General features: G+C 35.5%; 1 protein-coding gene across 3 annotated transcripts in view; it reads right to left on the bottom strand.

Annotated features, from left to right (window-relative positions):
* LOC121424766 (rhotekin-like) overlaps positions 1-13,530 on the bottom strand; it is a 43,246-nt gene extending 29,716 nt beyond the window's left edge. Inside the window, exon 1 of one of the 3 annotated variants that reach the window (XM_041620536.1) lies at positions 13,351-13,530. In XM_041620536.1, the coding sequence (XP_041476470.1) occupies positions 13,351-13,491 (141 nt within the window). In that variant the 5' untranslated portion in view covers positions 13,492-13,530. Of the gene's footprint in view, positions 1-116; positions 2,078-9,185; positions 9,870-13,350 lie in introns of those variants that run through there. The other 2 variants (XM_041620538.1, XM_041620537.1) reach the window with 2 other exon arrangements.
* Positions 13,531-15,471: the final 1,941 nt, after the last annotated feature.

The raw sequence follows: 15,471 nt of genomic DNA, 5'->3' as shown, positions 1-15,471 counted from the left end.
CATTTGAATGACTCTTGCAGTATGAAAAATTAAAAATTTTCAAAAAGTGACTCCATATGGAAATGGAAATCACTCCATTTACACTACAGGCATGGCAGGGTTACAAACATACTCACTGCTGCACTGCTGACGCTTCCAGCACGTTTACGAACTCCAATTTCAAACATGTCCTTTTATTGCAGCTCAAAACCTCAGGGAAATGATGTCAGAGTGCAAAAGGAGAAGAAATCTGAAGATCAATTGCTAGATGGAAATCCAAAATCAGACAGGGAAATGCCAAGAGATGCTTTGGAATTGATTGATGACATTCAAGGATGCTCCAAAACTTTTCCAGTGCACGTTGGGCAAATCAGGCGCAGAATGTCCCAACAATACATGTAGGTGATCCTGAGACTGGGTAAACTCACAATGCTGTTGTGTCAATTTCTCTATTTTCAATGTGTGACAGAGTTTTGGAGAGAGATATGAGTTACAGATATTGGTGATGCTTGATCAGTCTGGGTTTCTTATCCCCTCGAGTTGAATATTGGCAAATTAAATATGATGGTATCGTCTGATTCGATAGAGAAGCACTTGGACTATTGATTGAGCAAAGTGATCAAATCAACTTCTACTGTAGTCTGTACATTGTTTATCACAGCAATCATGAGGCTTCCATTTAATTCAGAGCATATTGTAGAAAAAAATAGCTGGAATTGATCACAGTAAGATCACTTTTATGATAGAGTGGATTCCACTTAAAATCATCCATATTTGAATGTTGTAGGTATGATATTGGAACGATCTTGGAATAGTTCATTATCAAGTTCAACTAGGTCATGGGACATTTATCACAAGATTAAGTCAAGCAGCTTCAATTTTAAACCACTCATACAATGTATGTGAACATAGCTGAGAAAATAGTATTATGGTGAATAGATAAGGAAGGTTTATCACGATGAATGCATGAGGATAATCATACAAAGTTCAACCACAGTTGAAGCTAAATCCAGCAATTGGCAAGAATCCGAAAGATAATCTCTTACAAAAAAGGAGATAAAATATGAATGGCAAGATTCATATAGCAGTAATCTTACACTTAGAGCAGTCTGGGAAAGGCTTTACACACATTTAGATGATTGTCCCACTAACATGCAGATGGTTCATCTTTTGGATAAAATCTTATCAAAAAGATTTTGATTTTGTACAAAATACTACAAATTCAATTAGATCGGTGAGTATGGTTCCTTTGACCTGCTGTTCAATTCTGATAATTATAAAATGGCCAAAGAAAGTCACATGGAAAACAAGCATAACACACAGAATGAAGAACTTCCACAGACAAAGATCAAAACCAATGCAATCAGTTGACACAATTCCTTGGATGACACTTGAACAATTGTCTAAAAAATCCAGATTACTTCTTTCGATCCAGTTCAGAGAATGCAATCATTATTTTCAAGGCTACTTCTTTTAATTTCCATCACTCTATTTTGTCCTACATGTATGTACCGTACTCTTCGTGACTTATTCAGCAACCGACCACAAAGCACAAGCACTTATGTTTGTTTCAGAATCCAGAATCCATGTAGTCGTTGATAACACTGATCTTTCAATTAAAAATGATGCATCAAGCTTGAGTATAATCCATCCTACAATCCCATTTTGCTCAATTACTTGCGCATGACTGACTGTGAAGTGAAATGGTGCATCCTTTTTACGCATCATTCGCAAAACTCCCGACACTCAAGGACTCGTGACTTCCAATATCCATCAAATCTCTAGCAAGCCTATCAAAAATTAGTTCATATTTTTACAGATTCTACAAAACTAATTAGCATCATATCAGCATACGGTGAAATACTGTATACTTTGTGTAATTCGTGTATTTGAAGCTATATCAATTAATCTAGATGCACAATTAAATATCAAGTTGTTCATTCATCTGGCAAGTCCAATAGAATAATAAATTCAATGATCTAGTAGTATCTCCTCAGGCTTTTGAAGGGCTAATGAGCAAAATGCTTGTCCTTCTATATACAAGATCAGTATTTAACTTCATTTGGAAAGCAGTAACTCAGTCACAGTTTGACTAATTGTAGGAATGAATTCCAATCCTTCAGATCACAAAGCATATTTCCTCCTTCATTGCTATGATGTCATGATTACACAATGTGCCAATTATGTGAAGAATGAAGAAATAGACACCAAGTATGAAATAGGCCTACATGGAGAATTCAGCGGAGATGCGCCATAGAAAAGCCAATCACTAAATGAAGAAAATAAATCCACCAGATATTTGAACATTCATCATATGAACAGCATTAGCACTAACGATTTGATATATCCTGCAATAATTTTCTCTCCCTCTCTTTTTATGCATAACTATTCGAGACCTGGGCAGATTAGTATAAATGTACAGTGTATATCTTCCCCTCGGCCAATCATTACACGATTTCCACAGATCCACTCCAGTTATTTCTCCAATTCATCAATCATCATCTCCAATCATAACCCGAACCAAGCTCGATGACTCTCAAAAGTCTCGAAATCAAAATCAGATGATTAACGATGCAGTTGATGCTACTCTCTGCCTCAGCCTCCTTATAAACCCTGAACCACTGCTGGATGGGACCCGTGCGATGCTACAGCGCTATCAAAACAGTTTCACAGGGTGGTGATGAATTACCGCACTGCATCCAGGCAAAGAGGGAGCCTCGGCTAACTACTAACTTCCCAGAAGCACATGAGAAAGCTCAACGTGGCCGGCCGAAATAGATTTAATAAGCACTGCACGAGGGAGAGCATATGGAGCTGAATAAGAAAGGAGACGCCACTGAGATAGAAAAGGTTGTGCACAGCGAGGGAAAGGATGAAGAGGGTCAGATTACTGATGGCTCTGATCTTTCCTGTGTTTGTGTGGATGGTAGCTTGGGCAAATTCAAGTTCCTCTTTTGTGACAGAGGTGTCTATGATATTATTCGCTTTATCATCATATTAAACAAAACATAGCAGGATACTTGTATGTTTCTTGATAAAAGTAGACCCCCCCCAAAAAAAAATGACTTTGCCTCCAAGAAATATGATGCACAAGTATAAAGTACATACAGTGTACATGTATGTAACAATTTTTTTTGTCTGATAGGATATATTCATGATTGTATGGAAAATGTCAATGCATTGAAACTTGTAATAGATAAGTATCATAAAGTATAAATAACAAACAAACGTAAGAAACACTCCAAACTACGATACATAACACAATTTTCATTCAAAATTTACAGCAAAGGCAAACAGTGAATAAGGATCCTTTCGTTTAAAAAAAATAAGGAATTAAAGCAAAAAACAAACTTACAGTGAATATCTCCACTAGTAACACTCTCGGAATATCTCAAAACTGGAAAATGAATGATAAAAGACAAGCTCCACGTATCAAGAGCACTCAAAACAGGCACCCTACTCAAATGACAAATTGCAACATTGACATGAATGAGTTTTGAAACAAATTCATTGAAAGGCAATGATTTGAAACCAAACAGCTCAATTTCAAGAGCAAACAAAGTGAATCATGTATCTTGGAATAGTCTTTTGAGGAAACGCACTGAGGTGTTACAGGCAATGGATTGTGGTGACAAGAAACAATTGGGGAGCAGTGGAATGTCAACATAATATTTGGACAGTCAATTTTATTGACATCCCGTTCTCATACTAGATTTGATTAAAAGAAATTATTACATAGAATTGAGGAAAAACAATACTGAAAATTATAGAGATGGTGGGGCACGTATATGTACGTTGTAAGACAGCTAAATTGTTTTTTATACTACATGTATGATGTCAGTAGGTGTCCTGCCACTGCCAGACTGCCTTGAATGGAAATTTACACGACTTTAATTTGACACTTATGGCCAAATGACCATTGACAAATTGTGATGAAAATGTCATCTGTAAATATCACAAAATATGTTACGAACACATTACACACACAATTCATTCAGTACTTTAACTGAAAATCTGAAATACAGGTAGTTACATATGTACATGTATGGGCCCTAATACTCAATACTGTAGTCTGTAGGTCCATATACCAGTCAGCACAATTTTTTTTTTAACAGAGAGTTTTTGTTCTGTTTTATAAAATGACACTGATTTTAAGCTTTCATTTTATAGTACAGCCCCCCCCCCCCCTCCTCTAAACCTTGATTTCTTAGAAACGTCTTTAGAGCAGGAAATGAAAATTCATTTCAGGAAGCAAAAGGTTAACACTTTTGACCTCATCCAGTGGTGAAAAGAAAAACTCCTTAAAATGTCCACTCTTTATTTCCAAAGAACAAGGTACTACACATAGGTAGATTGGTAAATTGCCAATTTGTCTATTGCCAACTCGTCCACTCATCCACTGGGCTGGCCAGTTCAGACGGAATGAAGAAGTAACTGTCTTCAGGAGCAGTGTGGACATAATTTCAGCCCCCTGGTTAACTAAGTTTTTTTCCACTGTACATAACAAAGGCATTAAATACAACAAATGCCTAAATTCAAGTTTGTGTTTTCTATTAATTTTTAAAGAACACTTTATATGTTTGTCATTTTGCCTCCGACGAAGATTCTGCTAGGATCGAAAGCTTAGGCCCCTTTTGACTCTAATTTTTAAAGAATTCTATGTTTGCAAATGGGAGTACATGACCCCAAAAATATTGGGAAGGAAATTGGAAAAGGACATTGTCTCCAACTCAATACCATATTGGAAGTTGATTTTGCCAGATGAAAAATCACTAATTTTTTCCCCCATTTCCTTCCTCCAAATTTTTATCACAGCCTGTTTATTGATACACAAAGAGAAAGGAAACACAACTCATGACTTGTATTCAACCATTTTTTAAAGAGATTGCATGGGCAGAGCTCTCCTCAGGCAATAGGTCAGTGACCAATAGTATAGGCCCTCAGTAGCAAGAGGCAGAGTTTTGAAGTCTGTACTTCTCTTCTCCCCCCCCCCCTCTCTCTCTCTCTTTATCTCTCCCCTCTTTTCTTTATCAATTTTCTCCTTGTGCACATTCTTCATCCTGCCAGACCAAAAATAAAATGTGTTTCAAATCAATTGTCTAAAAAGCTTTAGGCTGATAAAAATTTAGATATAATATTCAAGTTATTCAACATTTACAGTAAATAATGTCTATGACATCATTCTCATTACAATCCTAAAAACTAGTTTACTGGAAACCGATTCAGGGAACTAGTTAGGAAGATTGCTTTGCTAACGTTCCCATTTGATAGCCACTTCATGGAAAGCGATCTACGGTGTAGTTGCTATGGATACATTCTCAGTATCGTGCAAAATTTGAAACCGCAGCATACATGTAGGCATTCTACACATAACAGGTGTGAAGCTCGCTTCCCGAAGAACGGTTGTGTCCTCACTTATAACAAGTGGAATGCCTCTGGCCATCTCACCTGCATCACGCGGTTCAATATAACAGCAGTGCTGACTTTGAATACTACTCTAACTCGCACAAGATATTCAGTGATACATGGTTACTCTTATGTCCACTTTTTATGAACTAGACCAATAAACTTACAGAGATATGATGGTTATTCAACAAAAAAACCCAACATGGCCAAAGTTCATTGACCTTACATGACCTTTGACCTTGATCATGTGACCTGAAACTCGCACAGGATGTTCAGTGATACTTGATTACTCTTATGTACAAGTTTCATGAATCAGATCCATAAACTTTCAAAGTTTTGATGGTAATTCAACTGATACACCCAATTCGGCCAAAGTTCATTGACCTTTGACCTAGGTCATGTGACCTGAAATGCACACAGGATGTTCAGTGATATTTGATTACTCATATGTCCAAGTTTAATGAACTAGACTAATAAAGTTTCAAAGTTATGATGGTAATTCAACAGATACCCCCGATTCGGCCAAAGTTCATTGACCCTAAATGACCTTTGACCTTAATCATTAGGCCTGAAACTTGCACAAAATATTCAGTGATGCTTGATTACTATTATGTTCAAGTTTCATGAATCAGATCCATAAACTTTCAAAGTTATGATGGGAATTCAACAGATATCCCCAATTCGGCCAAAGTTCATTGACCCTAAATGACCTTTGACCTTGGTCATGTGACGTGAAACTCATGCAGGATGTTCAGTGATACTTGATTGACCTTATGTCCAAGTTTCATGAACTAGGTCCATATATTTTCTAAGTTATGATGACATTTCAAAAACTTAACCTCAGGTTAAGATTTCAATGTTGATTCCTCCAACATGGTCTAAGTTCATTGACCCTAAATGACCTTTGACCTTGGTCATGTGACATGAAACTTTAATAGGATGTTCAGTAATACTTGATTAACCTTATGGCCAAGTTTCATGAACTAGGTCCATATACTTTCTAAGTTATGATGTCATTTCAAAAACTTAACCTCAGGTTAAGATTTGATGTTGACGCCGCCTTCGGAAAAGCGGCGCCTATAGTCTCACTCTGCTTCGCAGGTGAGACAATAAAACCAGTTGAATGGGGCAAAACCTTCTTGAAAACTACATGTACATAATGTACAATTAACATTGCAAGGTGGTTTTCTGAAGCAGTTTGGAAGATTGCTTTCAAGACCGGGTCAAACGTTCTCATTACCTTTAAAACTAGTTTTGGGACGGTAATGAAAACAGGGTCATAGAGCCAAACAGACAACACTCTGAAATGCACAATTCCTCCTCTCCAAACAATCATAAAAACATTTAAACTAAAAGAATTTTATCTTAGACAACCACTGATTCACCAATGAGTTACCAACTACATGTGCATATACATGTACTTCACATTTTGGTTTCTCCATCAACAAATACCACACCATATAATCAAGATCTGTTGATTGAATGAATCAATTTCTACCTACATAGCTGGATAAAGAGATTATAATCAGGGTTTTGTCAACAACAGTCTGGTTGTGCAGGTGAGTCAATCATTGGGTATCAATAAAGTGTCAGTAAAGATAGGAAGTTACAAATTACCCTCTACATGTAGTTGGTCAGTTACAGTGTATTCACTCAATGCAATAACAGTTGGGTTGTAAAACTTTTCATTCTAACAAGCATTCTCAATGAAACCACTTATATTTTATGATCCAACTAAAATTTTACTAGTATAAATGTGTTAATTTGTTGTTAATGCTACATGCCCTTAAAGGGGAAGTTCACCCTGAAGAAAACTTTGTTGTAAAAATAGCAGAAAAAGTAGTAAAAATATTGGTGAAGGTTTGAGGAAAATCCGTTAAAGAGTAAGAAAGTTATTAGAGTTTAAAATTTTGGATTTGTGACGTCATAAACGAGCAGCTGCCCCATGTGCTATGTAATATAAAAGGTATGAATTTCATATTTTGTATAGTTCCTGATGACTTAATTTTGTTCTCTTTTCATGATCGGGTGTGAAATGATTTGTCTATTGAAATACAAAAGTTACAGTGGAAACCATTTTCAATTTTCTGAGAAAATGATATTTCATTGATTTTTTACCATTCGCTATGTAGGAATGCTGCTCGCATATGACGTCACAAATCAAATTGAAATTCTAATAACTTTATAATTATTTGATGAATTTTTCTCAAACCTTCGGCAATATTTTTTATTTTTTCTGCTATTTTTACAATAAACTTTTTGTCAGGGTGAACTTCCCCTTTAACTTGGACATGCTCGAAGAGCAGTCCTGTCCATAAATTTTAAGAACTGTCCAGAGTCAATGACTACTTCTCCGAGCTTGTTCTTAGCAATTCAAAAGATCACCTTTTTTATCACAGTCACACTGAACTGATTCCGATTGTAAAATTGGTTAAAATGGAACCAGCTCATGATGGCAAATATGAACAGGGTCAAAGCATTAATATTTCAAAGCCAAGCTGAGTGTTTTGAGTGCCTACACTTAATGTGGCTACACTTTATCTTCTGAAATGCATTATAAAGGTTTCCTATTCATTCATAATTACTCCAGACTATTACCTGAAGCAATAAAGCATAACAAGCCACCCACGGAGGATAACAAAAGAAGAATGAAGCAGTTCAAGTTGTAAACACTTCAGCATCAATTCACTAAATTCAGTGACTCTGTATTCAAAATATGTTGGGGCAATTTGAGCTTGTGGAATGGAAATGGAATTAAGACAGATTGAAAGCATCACAATTCCCAGTATCTGTATTCAAACAGTTTGTGCTAATTTAATTTATCATACACATTTATTGATTGAACATTCAGTTACATGTAGGCCTATACTGTAGATGTTTACAATGAATTTTGCTCAATATTGTTTATTGTACATGTACATTTGTACAAAAAAATGCACATCACATTGCATAATCACAAAGGACAAGGTAAATAAACACAGGTGAACAGTCGACTTACACCAGAAATATTGATTGCACTGTTTTTTCTTACATGATTCAGTTTGCCATAATGAAAGTTTGAAGATTCTTTATAACTGATTGAATCTTCCACATTGCATGACCTTGGAGTTAAAATGTATGACCTACATGTATATCATCAGACATACAAGTGCAATGAAAATACCAAACTACGGATGTACGAAAGCTTTAAAGGGCACTTCTATAAAATAAAGAAGAATCACAGTCCACAGCAGCATGAGCAAGTAATATTTGATTTAGGGATCAACTATCACTTCAGATAACAAAAGGTAATTGTGTACATACTGTAGCATGCGCATGGACAGTTACATGTCTACATGACAGAGGAAACTGTGTGACAGACATATGAAGGCTTTGACCTACTATACGAATTACTGTCTTTAGCGTTGAAATTGAGCAGAAATTCCATTTTTTTATTCTTCATTATCACTCTTGCGCACACCCACCCAACTTGTTTTTAACTCTTCTGGAGTGTTGAGTCACATATCCAGATCCAAATGTCCACCCTAACCTGATTATCACAAATGATAGCTATTTCATCTAAATTTGATGTAAAATTTAAGACATTTATAGAATCATAGTTTTTTGTCACCTCAGCTCAAGTTGTAAGCCTATTTAATACTCAACTTTAGATTTGGGTGGACTTGCCCTTGCCTTGAACCAAATAGGCAGGCAAATAATGTTAAATTCAAATTTCAACAAGTAACATGGCTCAATAATTTATTGCACACAACTGTGTTTATGATCTCAATCATCAAGAATTTCACAAGGAATATACTTACATACTGTTCAAACCTTTGGAATCTCTGAAATAAATAAAATCCCGAGATATATTTTTCACCAATGAACTGCCCCAGACAGCAAAATTCTTTAATACAAGCGCATCCAAGAACGGCAAGCCTTGGCTCTGTCTCACTTTACAAGTACAAATATATGGAGTCCAAACCAAAACAAAGAAACTGTGGGTCGTGCTGAAGCAAAAACGTACAGGTATGCACACACAGACTTTGCCAACTACTGAGTAAAAATTGAGAATATCCTGTGTCTGGGCACCAATGAATGAAACCTGCTGCTACCAATGACTAAACCATCTGTGTCACCTTTCAATAAAGGGTTAGGGTCCTAATGGGGGTGACCTCATAGCTTTAAAGTATGGGATTAAGGTTAATCCCTCTTCACCCCAAATCCTTTGATGTTTATTGTTTTGACAATGGACTTTAAGAGTGTACTTAGTAGGTCCAAGTTTGGTGTGTATGGGCATGAAATTACACACACATGGTTCTTGTAATATTGTTGGTACTTTTGCTTGGAAACAACAAACCACACACACAAAGGGATCATCCAAAGCACATGGGCCACAATTATTCTTAATTGTGTTTCTTGTTACAAACTGAGACTGTGGTACAAATTTTCTTAGCATTGTTTCCTTTACATGTATAAATCTATGCAGCTGTTGATAAATTCCACCTTTGTTTGTTGAATAGTTCCAATATTTTGGTGGGGTTTTGTACATGCACCCTTTAGCCCCTATTAGAGGATACATTCACATTTAAATCAAGGTTAAACAATCACATTCAAATCAAAAGTCACACTGCACTGGATCATAAAAAATAACAAATGTCACAGTAATTACAAAATATATTTTATGTTAATGAGCCTTTTAATAGCCTTAGGCAATCCATCATTTTCTTTGGTGTTCTTCTCTATCAATCCTGTACATTTCTTTTTTTTATCTATCTGACAAAAACATATTTCAAAACTATACATTGCATTGCATATATGCACTAAAGATTGCATAGACGCTACAATAATCATGAATCAGTAAGAAAATTGTACGACAGTTGTATGCCACTTGAAGGAGACCATATGATAAGCAGGAAATGTGAATCACCCTACAATGATGGTATAGGATCATTGTAGGGTGATTTAATTTTTGATATCAGAAAATGTTAAAATAGCTTGCCATACGCACGTCGCCGGCCAAGCCTATTACAGTTCATCCAAGAATTTCAACAATTACTTCGTTGTGACATGACAGCAGATATTGAGAATGAACGTTAAGAATATACATAGCAAGTAATTACCAGGAAAATTATATGGAACAATTCATTTTAACATCAAAATTTCTTGAAAGTTATCAGAATACGGTATCATGTAAAAATGAAAAGTTACGTCGCATCGCGGACAATTCAGTTCCAAACATAGCGTTCAGGTCCGGCTCTGGCTCAGCTAGCGTGGCTGGGTGGCTGGCTAGCGGGCTGGAAGTGGAAATGCGCCAGTGTCTATGCATGGATATTATCCGGTCAAGTGATAAGATCGTAGTTTGTCTGTTGCCGAAATGATTCCGAAATATCCAGTATTTTTGAGGATTGATGATGAATGAAGTAACAATTATTTTCGATGATTTTCCCTCACTTTATAATTCTTTTTTGCCCGTGTCGCTCACTTTTTGCGCGTGACACACCAAGAGCTTGTGGAATTTACGTGTGTCGCATGCGACGTGTGTGTTCTACACTGGCGAGAACGTTGCCTATACCATATACGGGGCATAAGCAATACTGAACAAAAGATGAGTGATCCAGCAAGGACTTTGTTCTTTTAAAGGACAAGTCCACCCCAACAAAAAGTTGATATGAATAAAAAAATAAAAATTCAACAAACATAACACTGAAAATTTCATCAAAATTGGATGTAAAATAAGAAAGTTATGACATTTTCAAGTTTCGCTTTAAAGTTTAATTTCACAAAACAGTTATATGCACATCATGGTCAGTATGCAAATGAGGGAACTGAAGACATCACTATTTCTTTTGTATTTTATCATATGAAATATGAAATATTTTAATTTTCTCCCATTGTCCTGTGTTCAAAGTTTAATTTCTCCCTGAACATGTGGAATTACCATTGTTTAACATTTTATGGTTCAGTCAACTTTGTCTTGATGTCAAATCTGTAAAAAATGAAATATTGTATAATTCAAACAACAAAAAACAAAAGAAATAGTGAGAGACATCATCGATCCTCTCATTTTCATGTGACTAAATTGTGCATATAACTATTTTGTGAAAAATAAGCGAAACTTAAAATGTCATAACTTTCTTATTTTACATCCGATTTTGATGAAATTTTCAGCATTATGCTTGTCTGATTTTTCTCTATTGATTCATATCTACATTTTTCTGAGGAGGACTTGACCTTTAAAGGCCCGGTCTCACTGCACTTACGGATGCAGAGAGGATGTAAAACAGAATAGAATCTTGCCATCCGTTAGAAAAGAGTTTTTCCTTGCAGTAATCTATGATAAAGGAGCAAAAATATTAAAAGTGAAAAGCAAAATCCCACATGACGTCGGGCAGCATTGCGCATTAAGCCAGTAGGCTACATGCGTATTTCACCTTTTTTAATGATCAAAATGAATTGAATCGTCTTGTGATGTCAACTCCTAAAGCCATGCAACGGTACATTTTGGATGGTACGTCGTGTGTGCAACGGTACGAATGTTTCATCCATGATCCCATTTGCTCACGTACAATAAGACAAATCCAGAGTTTTTGCAAAAGGCGACAGGAGCCTCGAGTACGGGGATCAGTCCACTGCGACCGTACCCAAACGAATCTTCCGTCTCGGCCAATTCACAGTTTTGCAGACTATGTACGGAAACGCCAGTTACAGCATAACATGTGAGCTTAGCTACATATATTTACTGTTTCGCACAGGATTGCAACAGTGCTGATTACATACCGAGGTATTGTGGCTGGACCAAACGCTAGTTTGGCTCTGTACCATTGTACATTTCAGCGGTACGGGAGAATTTCTTGAGGTTGGGGGACCCCCTACTGAAATTTTTTAAAAATCTGTTACCGTCCTGCTTGCGAAGGCCCTGTATTATCTTGGCTCTTTACCCTTAGCATACAATCTAAAGCATGGAGAATAGCTGTTCACACATGGTAATTTTGTATTTAAAAAAATATATTTAGCAGTTTGTATGAAAAAACTAAAATTCCTGTCCTTTGCCACCCTGGGACCACAATAAAATGCCAAAACATGGGCAAAACAAATTATGAATAAAATTTCTAAGTGAAATATTGTCAAACTAAAAAAATTAGATGAAACATCGCGGCATCACACACAGGCATCTCTCATCCCATTACAAGATCATAACAAGACTAAAAACGAAAGCTGAAATGAGATCTAGTTTTAAATTAAAGTCTCCTTTATTTGGGCTTTTTCCCCCCTTTTCTCTCTTTCTTTTTTTTCTTTCTTCCTTCAATTTATTTTGTAATCTTGTTCTTTCTTCATTCTGTTTTTTTTTTCATTACTTCTTTCATCTTTTCATGTTTTTTTCTCTTTTTAATTACTCATTTTATGTTTTCCATTTTTCTTTCTTTCTTCCTTCTCTTCATTTCTCAATCTTTTTTTTTCCTTATTTTTCTTTGTTTTCTTTCTTTCATCATTTTTTTCTTGTTAGTTTTTGGTTCAATTTTTTCTATTTTTGCTCGTTCATTTTTGCGTTCTTTCATATTTTGTATTTCTGCTTTCTTACACTTTTGTTTCCTATTTCATTACTTTCTTTCTCTTTTCATTTGCTCATTCTTTTTTGTTCATTCTTTATTTACTCTCTTTCTTCACTTTCTTTCTTCTATTAATCTTTTTCTTTATTCTTTCCAATAATCTTTCTTTGTTTTCCCATTCAATCTCCATTTTTTTTTAATCGTAATGAGATAAGAACAAAGATAAGTACGTTTTCAAAATACCACCCCTGTCTTTGACTCTGAGCTTTGCCGATTCGCGAGACAGGCCTACCGTCCCGATACGGAAGCTGCACGCACAGTAACGTAACGGTAAATTTATGCAAATTGAACTCAATCAGAATCACCACTTGACTTGACAGTGACACATATCAATCCAAATTCAAACAAAGACATATTAAGAATACCACAATTCTACCTCTTCTGAGATATCAGGTCTGAAATTTCCAATCTTCTGCCGTTTTGCCACAGGTGTGCACTCGAACACTACGTCGTAATCACGCTTTTTCCGGCGGAATGATCTCCGAACAGCTCGAATTTGCCGCTGAAAAGCAGCCATGTTGAGATATATTTTTGTATGTGCTGTCGATCTCTAACGTTAGATGGCGCTCAACCTATCTTTAATTTTCTTGTTAACACTCATCTAGGCGCCCTTGTACGTAGAATATATTCGTTGATATTTCGGGGATATAATATATTTTATTCTTGATTCTTCTTATCTAATCAATATTCACGAATTATCATTGTATACAAACTGTTTGTAGACACCAAAAATGCACGATTCGAGGAAATTTATTCCAAAGTTATCCTTTATTTTCACTTAAGTTTTCATGATTCCAAAATGAGCTAAATCCACTTTTAGCGTTTTCTTGTAAATCGAAGTTTTTTATTTCACCACTTTCCCTTATCCATTGCTGTTTTATTTTCATATAAATGATAGTTCTATCATCTTAGATTAATCAATTCATGTTTTTGAAAATCTAGCATTTTAATATCAATTTTTAGGAATTTTTGAAATTTTATTTTTCATGGATTCACCTCCTTTCGAAATAAAACCTTTTAGGGTGAATGTCCATTTTTGCCAATTTAAACATCTTCATAATTGGAAATTAAACACGAAGCCCATAAATATTGCTAGCAGAGAGTATTTTACATCATATCCGATGTTTACTCATTGAAAATTTGTAAAAGAAAAAAAATGTTTTCTTCTTTTCGTAAGACGGTGACTTTTCGATGTTTATTCCAAAGTGAGATAATCTCCCCCAAAAAATATCAGATAAAAATAGTGAAATTCTGTAAATTTCATCAAAATTAGCACAGATGGTGAGAACTTGTATCCACGATCTGTACCATAAAAAATCAAATCCATAACTTTGTGTTGAGCAGTACAATTAGCAAATTTTAAATTACCCGGTAGCGGATTTAGATAATTTTGGAATAAAACTCAAATTTGCAATAATTTGTTAGCAACCTTCCCAATTATTTTTCAAAAGCAATATAATGCATTTGATTCACAAGTCTAAGATACATAATATCAAAAACTAAAAAGTGGATTTAGCCCCTTTTTAGAAAAAGCTCTTCTTTTGTCGCAATATCGATGCCCCCCCCACCCTCAGGCTCATCTCCTTCAGCTGACGAAGTTTCCGAGGGTGTCAATCCAAGGGGGGGGGAGATCGGGGGGATATAACCCCCAAAATCAGGTGGGGGATGGCCTGCATATACACCCCCCCATATTTCGAGGGCGTGAAAAAAAGTTTATCTCTAGTAAAAAATCGATGAATTTATTCAAATACATAAAATCAAGAAAAAAATTAACAGCACGGAAAAAAATAAAAACACAACTCTTTCCCCAAATCAGTTAATCATAAGTTGTTGTTTTTTAAGTTGACAAGTCTGCTTTGAAAACTGATATTCATCTGTATATAAGTGAACTTTCCGATGAATGAATGCATATGTTCAGGCCCCTCTCACATTTCGATGGTGTATAAAGGCAAAATCATTTTATTGAAATGTGAGCTTTTGCTATAATAGCCTCTTCCAATTAAGAAGATGATGTATAGACCCTTCACAAATAGATTTGACTTATATGAACTCTTTGAAAGTTTAAACTTTGATGGTACTATACATTTTTTTGCCATGTTATTATGTTAGAATCTGATACGAGATTTAAAAAAACCCCACGTAGTTGTTTAATATAAATTACACTTTTACCTCACACAGCAGAACTGTATTTTCATGTGTTTATACCTTATGATCAATAAATATGTTCTTATTGGTTGTTTTAAGCGTTACTTATGCTATTCCGTGTTCAAGTAGGCCTACTGGAACTTTCATTTTTCTGTCCATTTTTGAGTTGTTCTTTTTCTTGAAATAAATATTAACTTGAAACTTGTTTTGTGTGTTACAATGTTTGGTAATCAAAGAGTGAATGTGGATTACAATATTATGGCCTCGTCAGGACTCGGACACCAATCATCCCCCCCACCCATCATCACAAGAAATCGACACCAATGCTCATTTTAGAAATCCTGATCCAGAT

Source organism: Lytechinus variegatus, chromosome 12, assembly GCF_018143015.1.
Source record: "Lytechinus variegatus isolate NC3 chromosome 12, Lvar_3.0, whole genome shotgun sequence".
NCBI lineage: Eukaryota > Metazoa > Echinodermata > Echinoidea > Temnopleuroida > Toxopneustidae > Lytechinus > Lytechinus variegatus.
The sequence above is the reverse complement of the archived record's forward strand: the minus strand, read 5'-3'. Positions and strand labels throughout refer to the sequence as shown.